Below are 13,119 nucleotides of genomic sequence, written 5' to 3'. Positions count from 1 at the left end.
GAGTGCCTGCCTATACTTTCCAGTAACATCCCAAGGTTTATCTATCATCTCCAATAAGAATACAAAAGCAAATGACAAGAATGAATCAAATTTTATCAGCCACAATTACACTGAACAGAAATGCTAGTGCTTGAATAAACATTTCTATAGCAGCACAGCAAAAGAATTACCGCTTGCTCTCTAGTAAAGGGTTGGAATCAAATACAAATGCTAACAAGAATATGGCAAGTGGAACAATAAACAACCTACCAGAGCCTTCAGCTATCATCCGCCTAATAAGAACTACAACTTTACAATGACATATTTCTTACGAATTACTTGCAAACAACAAAATGCAATTGGTAGTTATCCAAACATCTCCCCATTGAATTAAAAATTCTCGGCCTTCAACAAAATTAAGTTGACTGGAGCACCCCAAGCAACCTTGTGACAAGCACAGCAATCTTTTCTGGAAGAAAGCTTACATAATTGCACAGTTACACTTGGATTCCAGCTTTGGAGGTTTCACACTATCACCCCTAGCAGGAGACCCAACAATACGAGCAGTAGAAGCATCACTTTTCTCATCAGATGCAATGTTGCTCGGAGGGGGTTTTGAGTCTGTTTCTAGCCGCCTTTGCCTAGCCTTTTGGGGCTTAGTATTGCGCTTGGACACAATTCTGGTACGTGATTCCCTTCTGTCAGGATTTGTTTTTCCAACGATAGTTACTGCTGGCCTGGAACCCTCCAACTGGGTGTAGTTTTCTTTCTCTATTGCAATACTTGCAGCCTCATAGGCCAGATTGTGGACGATGGAGCTGCAGAAGAGTATACTATCTGTTGCTTCTTCTAGTGTCAAGCTCCTAGTGTGGGTGTCTCCTTGGCCTTCTAGCATGACAGTGGATTCTTCTGTCAACACTTCGAGAATTTCAGCATTTTTATGCATCAATTCCTTGGTTTTTCTTTCTTTATTTATTAGAGTTAGTATTCAGGGAAACATGATCAAAGTGTGAAGAAGGAAAAGAAGTCATACAGGAAATATAATACATGAAGCAAGATTTACAACTCTTACAAATTGCTAAGGAAGATTATCTTTGGCGAAGCAATGATACAAGTAAAAGGACCTTGATGAAATGAAATTGATGGGACAGTGTTACATTTAGCAATATGAAAGTAAGTTCAGTACAGTGCAACACTTCAGATCTAAAGAATAAATTACACCACCTCATAAGCATATAGTTCACAAATTATTAGATTCTCAACATTGGCTTTCATTTATTCTTTGGAAGTTAAAACCATGAGGTTTCTTCTGCACGAAAAGCATAATTGCTGAAGTTTCTCGGAAAGGTGCATCATATGCATCTTATTTAGCCAGAACATCTTTCCATATAAAAGCAATGAAGCACGGGTTTGGTGTAAAAATATTTTGTCATCTTTTATTTTTTCAATTTTACCCTCACAAAAGTAAGATTTACTAAAGATAACTACTAAAGTTCAGTAACTTCCAATAACTTCCACTATTTTAACTTCCAATAACTTTTTTTTTTTTTTTGCAAAGAGAATTCAATTTTTTCTTGGTATGCAACAAAAAATAAATAAATAAAACTTCTAATAACTTCCATTGGTTTTAATAAAAATAACTTAATTTTTTTCTTAATTTGCACGCCCTAGGGTGTGGCTATTCCCGCTAGGTGTTTATAAAACATGAAGGAAGGGTTAATGTAGTATAAACTCAGCCTTCTAAACTCAGTCTATTGCAGCAGCTGATGAGCTTTAAACGAAATCCCTAGCACTTTGACTTCAGTCACGATGGGCCTGTTCCCAAGTCAATTGCTGGACCTGCTTTTAGCTTCTCAATTTGAAAAATGTGTCATAAGATGATCTCAAAGACTCTTCTTTCAGCCTTTGACTTTTTTAAACTATGAAAAGCCAAAATCAGAAGCTAGTAGAGACATGCCTTTTGGATTTCAATTTTAAGCTTTTCTAAGATCAGCTTTTACAAGAATCAAAATCAATTAAGAACAGGCGCAAAGAAACAGAAACTTATTGAAAGTTCAGAGTATTAAATGTGAAATGTGCATCGTCTTGGCTTATTATTGGTTCAATTGGAAAAAAGTGAGGCAAATATCAACAAAGAAATCTAAAATGATACACATCCTGGGAAGAATTCATAAGAAACTTGAGACACAAGATGTAATAGGCTAATATCCGCTTCTGCAATTTTAGACAGTCTCTTGAGTTCAAAAAGCACATTTTTGGAATAAGTCAATGTCAAAAGGTTGAAAAGACACCATTAAACCAAGTTCCAGACTCTCTACTATACATCCTCTCATCATACAACTGCATAGAATTCCAGAACTAGCCAACACAAAGTCCTAGAATCTAGTTGAGTAATGATGTAAAATGATATCAAACTCTAATGACCTAAAGCACAAATTCGTAAAAGCAATAAATTGAAAGAATAACTAACAAACAGTAAACAAAGCAAAAAGGACAAGATTAAAATGGATAAAGAAGTTTACATACCAAGAATGCAGTGCACATGATCTTGGTTGACAGATTCTTCAACAGAAGCTGATATGTCATGAGAGGACACAATGCGATGAGAAGGATCCTGCAAGCCATCCATGCTGCTTCTTGAATTTTGGGAGTCCATATCAAATACAGAATCAGGAGAAATCACATGATCATTCTCAGATTCCAACTCTGATATAGCATCCAAAGAGCTCAAGTTGGGAACCTCTGCAACATCCAGACGGTCAGTAGAAGCATTTGACAAGCAATCTTCCTCCTGACAAGTCTCAGGATATGTAGATGATGCTTCTAAACTGATGCCACCCTGAGAATCATTTGCCAATTCTTCAACATGCTCATGCAAAGCAGGCTCTTCAATATTTGAAGCTGATTTCACATAAGCATCTCCTAGATGGATGTTTGCTGTATGGCTTGACAGCTCTGAAACTGTTCTCAAATTGCTATCACTTTCAATATCACTGCTCATGTTGTCCAACTCTATACTTTCTGAAGCAAGTGAAAGGTCTTGGAGAGGAACATGAGTCACCTCCAGATTAATTCTTTCCACATGGACGGCCGCAGATACCTCAAGACTTTCGTCATGAGAGCTTGTTGCAAGACTTGAAGCTTGGAAACCATGAGTTGAAGTTCCAGACAAAGATGAGACTGAGCGTTGGTGCTTTGAGTACATCTCATATCTGTAATTTTCGGTGTCCGACTTCCTGCTACTTAATTGCCTTTGAGCACGAGCTTCAGTTTGTCTACTGGATCCCAAGTCAAGAGAAGAGGATGCAGAGGCAGTACCATACCCAAAGGAGCTTCTTGTGCTTGTTGCGCTGTCTCTCACATAGGAAAAGTCATCACAAGTTATGCTGGTGGCAGTAAAAGTCCTACTCCTTATGATAGGCCCCTTGACACTGTGTGGTGTCAACAATAGAGAAATACCTGCACCTTCTGAAACATCAGCCTTTAAATTTGAATAGCCACTGTTGTTCTGCAATTGCTGAGCAACAATCTCATCATTAAGTGTTGTGTTGCCACTTAAAGTTGGTTGACTTCCGACTTGCTGGCTGACAAGATTCAGCTCACCTAGTGCACCAGAACTCTCTGGTAGATTAGCATTCAGCTCAGTATGGCATCCAGTTCCTGGTTCACCCATAGCATTTACAGCTAAAGATACAAGCATTGCTGCAGATGGAGCAAAAGCATCCACTGATCCATGATCTAAAACTTTTGCAGAGACACCTGGTAAGTTCTCAACAGCAATCACTGTTTTGGGTGATAGAACAGAAAGTATTTCTGCACTTCTGCAGTTTCTACAAAGTTTTAGGTCCGCATCAATTTCTTCAATGGCATGATACCTGCAACCACATCTGGAGCAGAGTAGAGTCTCCTCAAAACTATGTACATCTTGACAGTCACCTTTCACATCGAAGACTGCAGAAGCAACTGAAATTTCCAATCCTTTATCCTGGTGGGTAGAACTCCCATCACCAACTACATGAGAATCCAATACAAGATCGCCATCATCTTCATCATGCCTGTCTGACAATTTCTCATTATTCTTATCTACAGATTTGTCATCTATGGAATCAGCCTTGTCGAAGGCAAATACTTCTTCTTGTATGTCATGGTATGGTGCCTTTATGCAGGCGTTGGTAATACCCTCCTGGTTATGTTCACTACCTTCAGTATCGTGCGCACCACTGGTTCCCAGATCAGAGCTTGCATTACTGCTAGTTGTGACAGAAGAATTTCTAGATATGACAGACCGATGAGCAGCACTTGATTTACCAGCATAAAAGGTTGAACTGGGGACACTAGATAAAAGAGGCCTGAACATATTATGCGGAGAGCCTTTTCTATGATCCTACAAAAGAACCAAAAAAAAGGGATGAAGGTCTTTACTTCTACCATGGAAACTCAATTTGATACCCATGGCATATTTTAATCAGATTATGGAAGCCAAAAACCACAAAATGCACATGCAAGTCATGCATAAGGAAAACCATTCAAACTCACACGTCAAACAAGCATGTCACTACGTGTTGCATTTAACGCATGGCAAGTGGCCTAAAAGTACAAGCATTAGCTTTATCTCAAATTAAAAAATCAATAATGATTGTTATCTCGAATTCAGAAATCAATAGAGATGCCGTGTTCATCATGGCATCACAGCACAACGTTACTCCTCGCCATACTCATCATGTGGCAAAAGAAGGTATTTTTACAGTGAAGTCTGGAGATGTTGCCAACTCCACGATCAGCCCTATATTGGCACTTCAGCTCCATGCATACATATAAGCCCGAGGTCTCCCCATTTCACTTTTCTAAGTTGTGAGACAGAATAAATTAACTGTATGACTTTTTACTACTTTGGATGCGGAGGATAAAAAGATGCTATGGAAGTACTTTTAAATTGATTCTGAGCAAGTCAAACTACTTTTTGCCAACTAAGCTCCATGACCTCAGACTTAATATGTGTATTGTATGATTGATATGCGTGGTCTCCACAAAGATTATTATTATCTGGCATTACTCTCAAGCAATGAAATTGGCTTATTACCATTACGTTGCATGATGATGCAAAACTGCAGGTTCCATAGGAATGGTGATTCCTTCATTTTTTTTTTGGTCAATTAATTCCACCATGTTATGACATTATTGGACACTTACTGCACATATCACTTAAAAATGACCCATTAAAGCATATGCATCAGTCCCAATGCAGCTCAACTAAACGGCTCCATTAAGATTTACACCTCTGAGTGTCAAAATGGATGTCAATATTAGCAGCCAGTGGAAAGCCATATATTTATCCAACAGCAGAGCAGTAAAGTAAGATACCGTTTGTCGAATTGCAATGTCAAAGGATCTTTTTGGCGCAGAACTGGAAGTTACTATTTTTGTGGGCTTCTTTGAAGAGCTCAGATCCCTACGATTCGAGAATGTACTGACACTCCTAAGAACTGAATGGTCTGAGCTGCTAATGGGAATTGATTGTAGAGAGTCTACATCATCATCGCCAGAAGATGCAATTGAACCTTTACTCTGGGACCTAAATCTGTCCCTATCGTGACTATATGATGAACAAACGCTTCGAGAAGCAGTTGGAGACATTGATTGTCTGCCAGATTTTGAGCCATTTCCAGATGCTGGTGAAGATCCCCGCACATATGAGGCAGGCCGATCAGCCAATGAAGTCCGAAGGTTGGGAGGTGCCTCTGAAGAAAAGCCAGGAATATTGGCTTGCCATGCTTTTATTTTTGGTGATGCAGAATTTCCCCTACTCGTCTTCACGGGGGAACTACCCCTTACTCTGGATGGAGCCGCAGGGCAACTAGAGCCGGTGCTCATCCTCCGAAGAGTGGGGGTAGAAGACCTTTGAGCAGGAGTTGATGGTTTACTTGGTGGTGGTGATGGTCTCCTAGTCGGAGTAGAAGGTCGTAAACAAGGAGGTGGACTTGAATGTGGCCCAGGAGATTGCCTGCCTCGTGATTGATACGTACTATGACTAGATCGAGGAGATGGACTAAGACGATTTGGACTTGCACTACCTCTACTACTTCTATTACTCTTTTCCATCTGAAAGTTGAATATCAGAGAATAACATCAGATAAGGGTGAACAAACACTCTCAGCACATTTCTCGAACAAGACATGCAAGTCCACTGATGAACTAAACTTACAGTTGATGATCTTGAAATTGAAATGGGTTGACTTCGAGGCCTGCCCCTCTGTGCACGGTTGATTGGCATTGCCTCCTCATCCAAGGATGAAAAAAGTGGAGTATCAGGAGGAGTCAACAACCTACATCAAGATGCGCCTATTACACCATTAATAACTAGAAAGTACTATGCTAGACAGGGGTGTCAAATGGAAGAAATCAAAAAAAGCAGATACTTCGTGTAGATGAACTCATCGGTTGTACATGTTATCTCCAACTGTTTTCTTTCAACACTAAATATTTGCTATTGGAAACTAAATGTTCTCCAAAAAAGTTCTTGCAACTGGTTTCAAGATTTAACCAAAAAAGTGAAAATTACAGTCAGAGAACTAATTCAATATGTACAAGAAGAAAACAACTTTGACACATAGGAAGAATGAAAACCGACCAGTCATAATCATTCTTATCTCCTTCGGCATTGAGTAGGTCACTACTCTCCCCACGAGTAGGAACGTTGATGCCAAGCTTATAATCGGAGAAGTATCTTAATTTGTTCGCTGAGAAATGCACATGAATAAGTCCAACAATTGTAAGCCAAAGTAAAGCAAACAAAAAAGGAAGGTTCTTCTCGTTTTAAATGAAGACAGAGACCAAAAACATCTAGACTAAAGATGTCAAAGATCAGGTACTTACAGAACAAGTCTTCAAAGTCATCATTTGACTGAAGCAAGAAATTGTCTCTCTCCCTGCTCTGCACCTCATTAAAAAGAGCAAGATCATCATCCCTTTGTCTGAAGAGAATCCCACTTTCAAGACTACGTCCTCTCTTGTGATTTTCTGCCCTCAGCTCCCTCCCAGGGGAGCATCTCACTGCCGGCGAAGGAGGCATCTTATCAAATCTTCAAGTAATTATCAATCAAACTCCTCCAAGTTCCCCAGCTTCAAACACGCCATCTCGAAAACCACAAACCCCAAGCCAATCAAAAGGCTTTCGACCCAATATGGCGGCAAGAAACCTACTTTTAACTAAATTTCTCGGCTTGATCAATGCGTTACCCGAAAGGCAGCTAATTTCATTCCAAATTCAACCTAAATTGCGCCGATTTGCCTCCAAACTAAAAACCCACCTCGTAAATGAACATTGAAACAATCTCCAATATCAAGTTATGGTCGAAACCAAAGTGCCCCCAAAATCGATTTGACGCAGAAATTGTTAACAAAGTGCCCCCAAAAAATCAGCTATTATCCCTAGAAGTCAACTGGGGCACATGAAAGACTAACCGAAGTCAAAACTCAACTCCCCTGAAGTCTCAAGTAAAGAATGCCAAGTCAAAAAACCGCCATTCCTCGAAATTTTCCGTTTCGAGCGAAGTCAAAACTCTCTCGAGACAGAAGAAACCAAGCCAATCCCGGCAGAAGTTTGCAACAGCTCCAAGCAAACCCTGAAATTGCAAATGGTGAAGTGAAACTGGGAAGTGGGATCTGGTAGTGGTGGATCCGGAATGGGAGAGATCAGGTGGATCCAAATTTGGAAGAAAAACAACCCCAGAAGAAGAAGTAAAGAGAAAAGCTTTTTTCTTTTTCTTTCTTTTTCCCCTTCAGGCAGTAATAAACAGGCGTCACGTGAAAGATGGATTGCGAAGAGGGAAAGTAAAATGTGCAGAGTTCTTCTGCAACACAAATTTGATAGTAAAATCAAAGAAACTTTGCTTTCACAGCTAACACACACTACTATTCGGTGGTGTTAGTGGTGATGATTGTTCGATGCTGATGCTGCTGCTGCTGCTTTTCTTCCCAGCAAGCTTTTCTTTCTTGCTTTTATGCTGAGTTGAGTTTCTCTTTTTTTTTTCCCCCTTGTTTTTTCTTTCCAATCTTTTTTTTTTTTTTTTTTGAAAATTCTTTCCGATCTTTTAATGTCTCTTTTCCTTTCATGTATTTATTTAACTTTGTATGCAATTTTCTGTGTAGGCCTCTGTTTTAAATGTATCACAGCATCATATATATATATATATATAATCTATTATATATATATATATATATATATATATTAACCTGCATAGAGATCTCGTATTGAGCCAAAGATAGCATTGAAAAAGTGATGGGGGCAGAAGACACAAGTACGAGAGTTGTAAGGGGGAAGGGATGATTGCCTTTGTTGTTAAGCGTTGATACACTTTTTAGTCATCTTTTTAGACCTATGCTTCGTTGCCTATAGGGGTTTAATTTGATGAGACAGTACTCAGTAGTAGTACTAGTAGGTGTTTTTATGTAGATATATATATATACAAATTATTATTATTCCATATCAATAATCTAGCTGGCAACAAGGAATGAGATGTTGTTGTTTTCTGTGTAGTTTTCATGGACGGAAAATGATTAGTGAATGATTAGGACATCTCCTTTGTTTGGTTCCCCCCAATAGTAGAAGAGGAGAGGTTAGTGGTTCGACTCGGACCCAACCACACTAATAAACAATATTATTGTCAAAGGCATGAAATTATCATTAACAAGGAATTAAGGAAAGGGATTGGTGCAACTGCAGTCAAAGCTCATCATCATATATGTTAGCTCTGAGAATTTTGCATTACCATCTGCTATTAGTTTGATCATTCTTCTCTTGAATTTTTTTTTTTCTATTCATATATTATTTTATTATTAAATTTCGGAATAAATTATTCTCATTTGAGTGGGGGGAAAAATATATGATGGACAAAGTTAAACCTCTTATCAGTCAAAAACTTTAACATATTACTCTGTTTGAATTGTAAATTATTTGAGATATTTTTACTATAGTACTTTTTGTGATGTGATGTATGTGAGATAAAAAGGTAATTGGGAAGGTAAAAAGGTGTATTGAAAACTGTAATGACGATGTAAGCAAATATATTTGACCAAATAAATTGCTGTCCAAACATACCCATGGGCGAAAAGGTAGCTGCAATGTATGGTTAGTCATCTGATCAATCCTTTTTGGTTTTCTTTGACAAACAGCTATCACCAGATAATTAGATTGAATAAAACCTGGTTTCACTAATACTATATGCTAGAATTTTAGCTTCAAGGCAGGATCGAAAGAAGATTATTATATGGTTAGGACATGATTAATCATTTGGTTCGTCCACATATTTTCAACAAAAATTATATATATAAAAAAAAATTAGTGTCATTTTAATTGGTAGGTATAGAAGGAATGCCTGGGCTCACGGAGGATGAGTCAGTGGTCTTTCTCCATCCACAGTTTTGATTAAGCCAAAAAATAATTGCTCCGGGCGACAGTGATAAATAGTCTTACCATCAAAATGTTATTCCTTCCTCCCTACCTTTCTCTATCTCCTCATCTTTCTGGTCCCCTTCATCAATGATTACCAAAAATAAAAAAAAGCTTTCTCATCTTTTATGCATGCGTTTGTATTCTAGGAAATTTTCCCACTGGAATTCCTTTTTTTTTTTTTTTTTTTGCCTAAACTGAAAGTCTGACTTTAATTTCTAGTTCTATTCTGCGCTTGAATTCCCAATTTAAGTGAGTTTCTCAAGGGGAAGAAAAAAAAAAAAAAGCTATTTGGACATATGTTATATACACATTCGATCGCCAGTCTCAAACTGAAAATTCTACCATATACCCACCCACGCCGAGACCGAAAATTGTAGTTTAATACATTCTTAATATGTCATTTAATAATTTAAACTCCTAAAATTATCTAAAGGCTGATATCCCTTTTCTAAGGATCTAAAGGTAAATCGATCGATACTTGTCAGTATTTGTACCGCAAAGGGCTATTGTGTGTAGTATTTATAGTCTAGTGATTAAAATTTAGAAAATACATAAAATATGAAAGTGTACAAAACTTGTTGGGCCTTTGAAGCCCACTCAAAGCATCATGACACAATAGGTTCACGCGAGTATACATTGTAGTAGGTCTATAAAGAAATCGATGCCCATGGGTGAACCTCTGATTCCTTTGGGCTTCTTCAGTGGGCCCAAAGCCCAATAGATGATGCAATAGTAGAGTGGTACTGCATCATTCTACCAGCGGACTTTTTCCTTGCAAGGTACAAGTTGAAACCAAAGATTGAAGTAGTAACAGAAGGCAGCAGTGATCCAATGTGGTCTGCAGTAAGATGTCGAACGTTGTCCTCCGCCGTCCAACAATGGAGGCAGCGACAGCCAGGGCCCACGTTACTCAACCGCGCTTTCTGCTCTTCCTCGGTGGTAACGGAAGACCAATCGCCGGATAACAACAATGGTAAGAGTCGGAGCAGCCGAGAGTTCCTGAACTTGGAAGAAGTGCAGAAAGTCCTGAGCGACGTCAAAGCAGACGACGTCCAAGTTATTCCCGTTCCCAAAAACTATGATTTCGCCGATTATATGGTCATCGCCACCGGTCGCTCCGATTGGCACGTCCGTAATATTGCTCAAGCCCTTATTTACAAGGCAGGTCCTTTAATTTTTGGTACATATTTCATATTTTGGCTCTTGACTATTCGACATACCATGGTTAAAGTCTCTCTACTAGCTCTGTTAACACACACACACACACACACACACACACACAAGTTGAGTGTATAATGTGGCCATGAAATGAGTTAATTTTTGAGTTAAGACCCTGATGGTATCGGTGAATTCTGTGCTTGTAGTACCGCTGCTATGGCATTTCTGTGATTGAAGGAAGTTTGGTTTTGTTTGGGTGTGTAGGTTAAGCAAAAGCAAAAGGGAGCCAAGAGGATGTTGTTGCCCAGTGTGGAAGGACAGGAAGGGGGGAAGTGGATTGTTATTGACTCAGGTATACCTTCTTTCTTTTCTTCCCCCGCCCCAATTTTCTGTTTCTCTTTGTGTTGTGGTATTCAGCTACATAATTAAGCCCTCCACTTGCGCCACTTGTTTGTCTTGAATTGGAATTGTGTGGCAGATTACTTGATCGGTACGCATTTTCTTAAAATGTGAATATTTGCCTGGAACTTGAGAAGTTAATTTTTAAGGGTCGCTATGCCTTAGGAAACTTGTTCAGGCAGTAGTCCTTTTGTCAGTAAGAGTTTCATTTTCAAACCGAGTTGCTTTTGCAGCTCTTCAGTAGCCTGGGATAAATATTGCTGCTGTCAAAATAATCACTATAATGTTATAAAATCTTGTAGGAATTGCTTTATTTCCTTCAGTTTTACTTGTTATATAAATCTTGCTTCCGTGCCAGTGCTCTAAATTGTTTCTATGCTGTGTGTATGAGCTAGGCCAAAACTGATCAAACCAGAAATGTTTTGCTAGTTTGTTAATATATGCATTGCTGTAGCTTATGGTGAACGAATAGCTCTTCGAAATTGTGGTAGAAGTTCACAAGTAAGAATCAGTTTGATGTCTTCAAGGACTAGAACAAAGCTTTCTAGTAATGTATAACCGGGCAAACAGAAATAGGTATTTGCTTATTTGATTTATGATTTATATAGCTGTTTCAATTTTCTTTCCTCCCAACAAATCACTCTTGTTTCTATATTCAGATGATAAGACATTCTGTTGCAGGAGCATCCAGTGTTTCTTGGACCGCTGTCATGGTTATGCATGTGCTTCTGCCAAATTAGGGACTTCATGCAAAGAGAGTTCAAGGATTGGTTAATTACACTTGTCTGAGACATACAAACTCTATATGTTATCAGGAATCCGTTCCTGCAGAAAAGGGTACTTCTGTGCTGGAGATATTATCTTGTTACAACAAAAGAAGTTGATTTCTGAGGATTGATAGTTATTAGAGACAATCAGCCCATTGAATGTCTAAGTTTTGGAGCTACAAGCTACCATACTTTAAACTTTGAGCAGCTTCATGTGGGGCAGCATAATATGCGGAAAGAATCTTAGTTAAACAACCCACAATAGCAGTGATAGTAGTTACACCTTGTTACTATGGACCGACTATGTTGCCTATTACTTGTTCTTATTTTACTACATTGTTGTGGATGGATTGCTATGCTTACATCTTGCCCTTGGCTATTCTTTCAAATGTGCTGGATGTGCTTTCATTGTGATTAAGGTCTCAGTTAACTCTTCTATTATCTCTCTTCTGATCCCTTTGCTTCACAACTTGTGTAGGTTCACTGGTAATTCATGCTCTTGATGAGAAAGTGAGAGCATATTACAATTTGGAGAAGCTTTGGTCCTCAGGGACATCAGATGATGAACAGACACAGGTAAAATGTTTTTCGTAAAATTCTACTGGATTCTTAACAATTTGGAGAGAATTCAGTTTCTTCCCATAGCAGACGATATATAAAAACGGTAGTTGATACTATGTTTTAGTGATGATGATTATATTAATAACTTTGTCCAAGATCAAACCTGTACTATTTGTTTCTGGGTTCAGGATCTGGACAAGGCCTTTATAAAGGTCCGCCGGAAGAATAATTCTAAAAAGCGCCCCCAAGCAAGTGCGTGATTGTCAAACTGTGGATGTCCAATTCTGTGGAGCACTGGCGTACTTGTTTGAATTTTGAATCTCCAATTAACAATTGATGCAAGCGGATGTTGTACAGTGATTTAGTTAACAGTACCTTGCTTGGCAGAAGAAATTTTGCCCTTGTTTGGTTTTCCCAGTTGACTTCGCCCTTGATTTCCCTGGCATGCTATCAACAGTTCCTTTTCATCAATGTTTTAAGAGTGCATCCTTCTGTCATTGCAAGGGCACCAGATCTAGTTACAAGAACCACCAATGTTTTTAGAAAATGAGCAACCCTTTTGAGGAATTATCTCAAACACGTAGTATATGAAACATATAGATTACTCATTCAAATTTTGGATTGTAAATTATTTGAGATAATTTTGGATATGATGTACGTTAGATAAAAAAGTAATTGAAAAATGTGTTGATGATACAAGCAAATCAGTATGTGTAAATAAGGTGTAAATAAAATGGAATAATTGACAATTCAAATACACTCATTGTTATCAAATCCAATTTTTTGTTTATATACTAATTGTAA

The 13,119-nt window shown here is 38.4% G+C and overlaps 2 protein-coding genes across 4 annotated transcripts; one reads left to right on the top strand and one right to left on the bottom strand.

Annotated features, from left to right (window-relative positions):
• Positions 1-72: 72 nt before the first annotated feature.
• Positions 73-8,102, bottom strand: LOC113716288 (uncharacterized). Of its 3 annotated transcripts, none has more exons than XM_072069867.1 (6): positions 6,853-8,102; positions 6,608-6,716; positions 6,182-6,302; positions 5,341-6,078; positions 2,506-4,363; positions 73-888 (listed from the first exon to the last, which is right to left on the bottom strand). In XM_072069867.1, exons 1-6 carry the CDS (start codon positions 7,046-7,048, stop codon positions 461-463), a joined length of 3,450 nt encoding a protein of 1,149 aa, XP_071925968.1. In that variant the 5' UTR covers positions 7,049-8,102; the 3' UTR covers positions 73-460. The 3 variants fall into 3 exon arrangements, with proteins under 3 accessions (XP_071925968.1, XP_071925967.1, XP_071925969.1); XM_072069866.1 differs by having other exon boundaries at positions 73-897; positions 6,853-8,066; XM_072069868.1 differs by having other exon boundaries at positions 73-885; positions 6,853-8,066.
• Positions 8,103-10,202: 2,100 nt separating this feature from the next.
• On the top strand, positions 10,203-12,812 carry LOC140016759 (protein Iojap-related, mitochondrial-like). Its single transcript, XM_072070520.1, has 4 exons — positions 10,203-10,591; positions 10,853-10,940; positions 12,233-12,330; positions 12,504-12,812. Exons 1-4 carry the CDS (start codon positions 10,262-10,264, stop codon positions 12,573-12,575), a joined length of 588 nt encoding a protein of 195 aa, XP_071926621.1. The 5' UTR covers positions 10,203-10,261; the 3' UTR covers positions 12,576-12,812.
• Positions 12,813-13,119: the final 307 nt, after the last annotated feature.

The sequence above is a fragment of the Coffea arabica genome, chromosome 11c (assembly GCF_036785885.1).
Source record: "Coffea arabica cultivar ET-39 chromosome 11c, Coffea Arabica ET-39 HiFi, whole genome shotgun sequence".
Lineage (NCBI taxonomy): Eukaryota > Viridiplantae > Streptophyta > Magnoliopsida > Gentianales > Rubiaceae > Coffea > Coffea arabica.
Note: the sequence above shows the minus strand (reverse complement) of the source record. Positions and strands in the feature narration are given on the sequence as shown.

Excerpts from the sequence above, each read along its gene's own strand:
- LOC113716288 (XM_072069866.1), bottom strand. The coding sequence starts at position 7,048 with ATGCCTCCTTCGCCGGCAGTGAGATGCTCCCCTGGGAGGGAGCTGAGG. Across the intron at positions 6,303-6,607 it reads GATAAGAATGATTATGACTG|GTTGTTGACTCCTCCTGATA; the intron begins GTCGGTTTTCAT and ends ATCTTGATGTAG. Across the intron at positions 898-2,505 it reads TCATGTGCACTGCATTCTTG|TGTTGACAGAAGAATCCACT; the intron begins GTATGTAAACTT and ends AAATTCTCGAAG.
- LOC140016759 (XM_072070520.1), top strand. The coding sequence starts at position 10,262 with ATGTGGTCTGCAGTAAGATGTCGAACGTTGTCCTCCGCCGTCCAACAA. Across the intron at positions 10,592-10,852 it reads CTCAAGCCCTTATTTACAAG|GTTAAGCAAAAGCAAAAGGG; the intron begins GCAGGTCCTTTA and ends TTGGGTGTGTAG. Across the intron at positions 10,941-12,232 it reads GTGGATTGTTATTGACTCAG|GTTCACTGGTAATTCATGCT; the intron begins GTATACCTTCTT and ends CAACTTGTGTAG.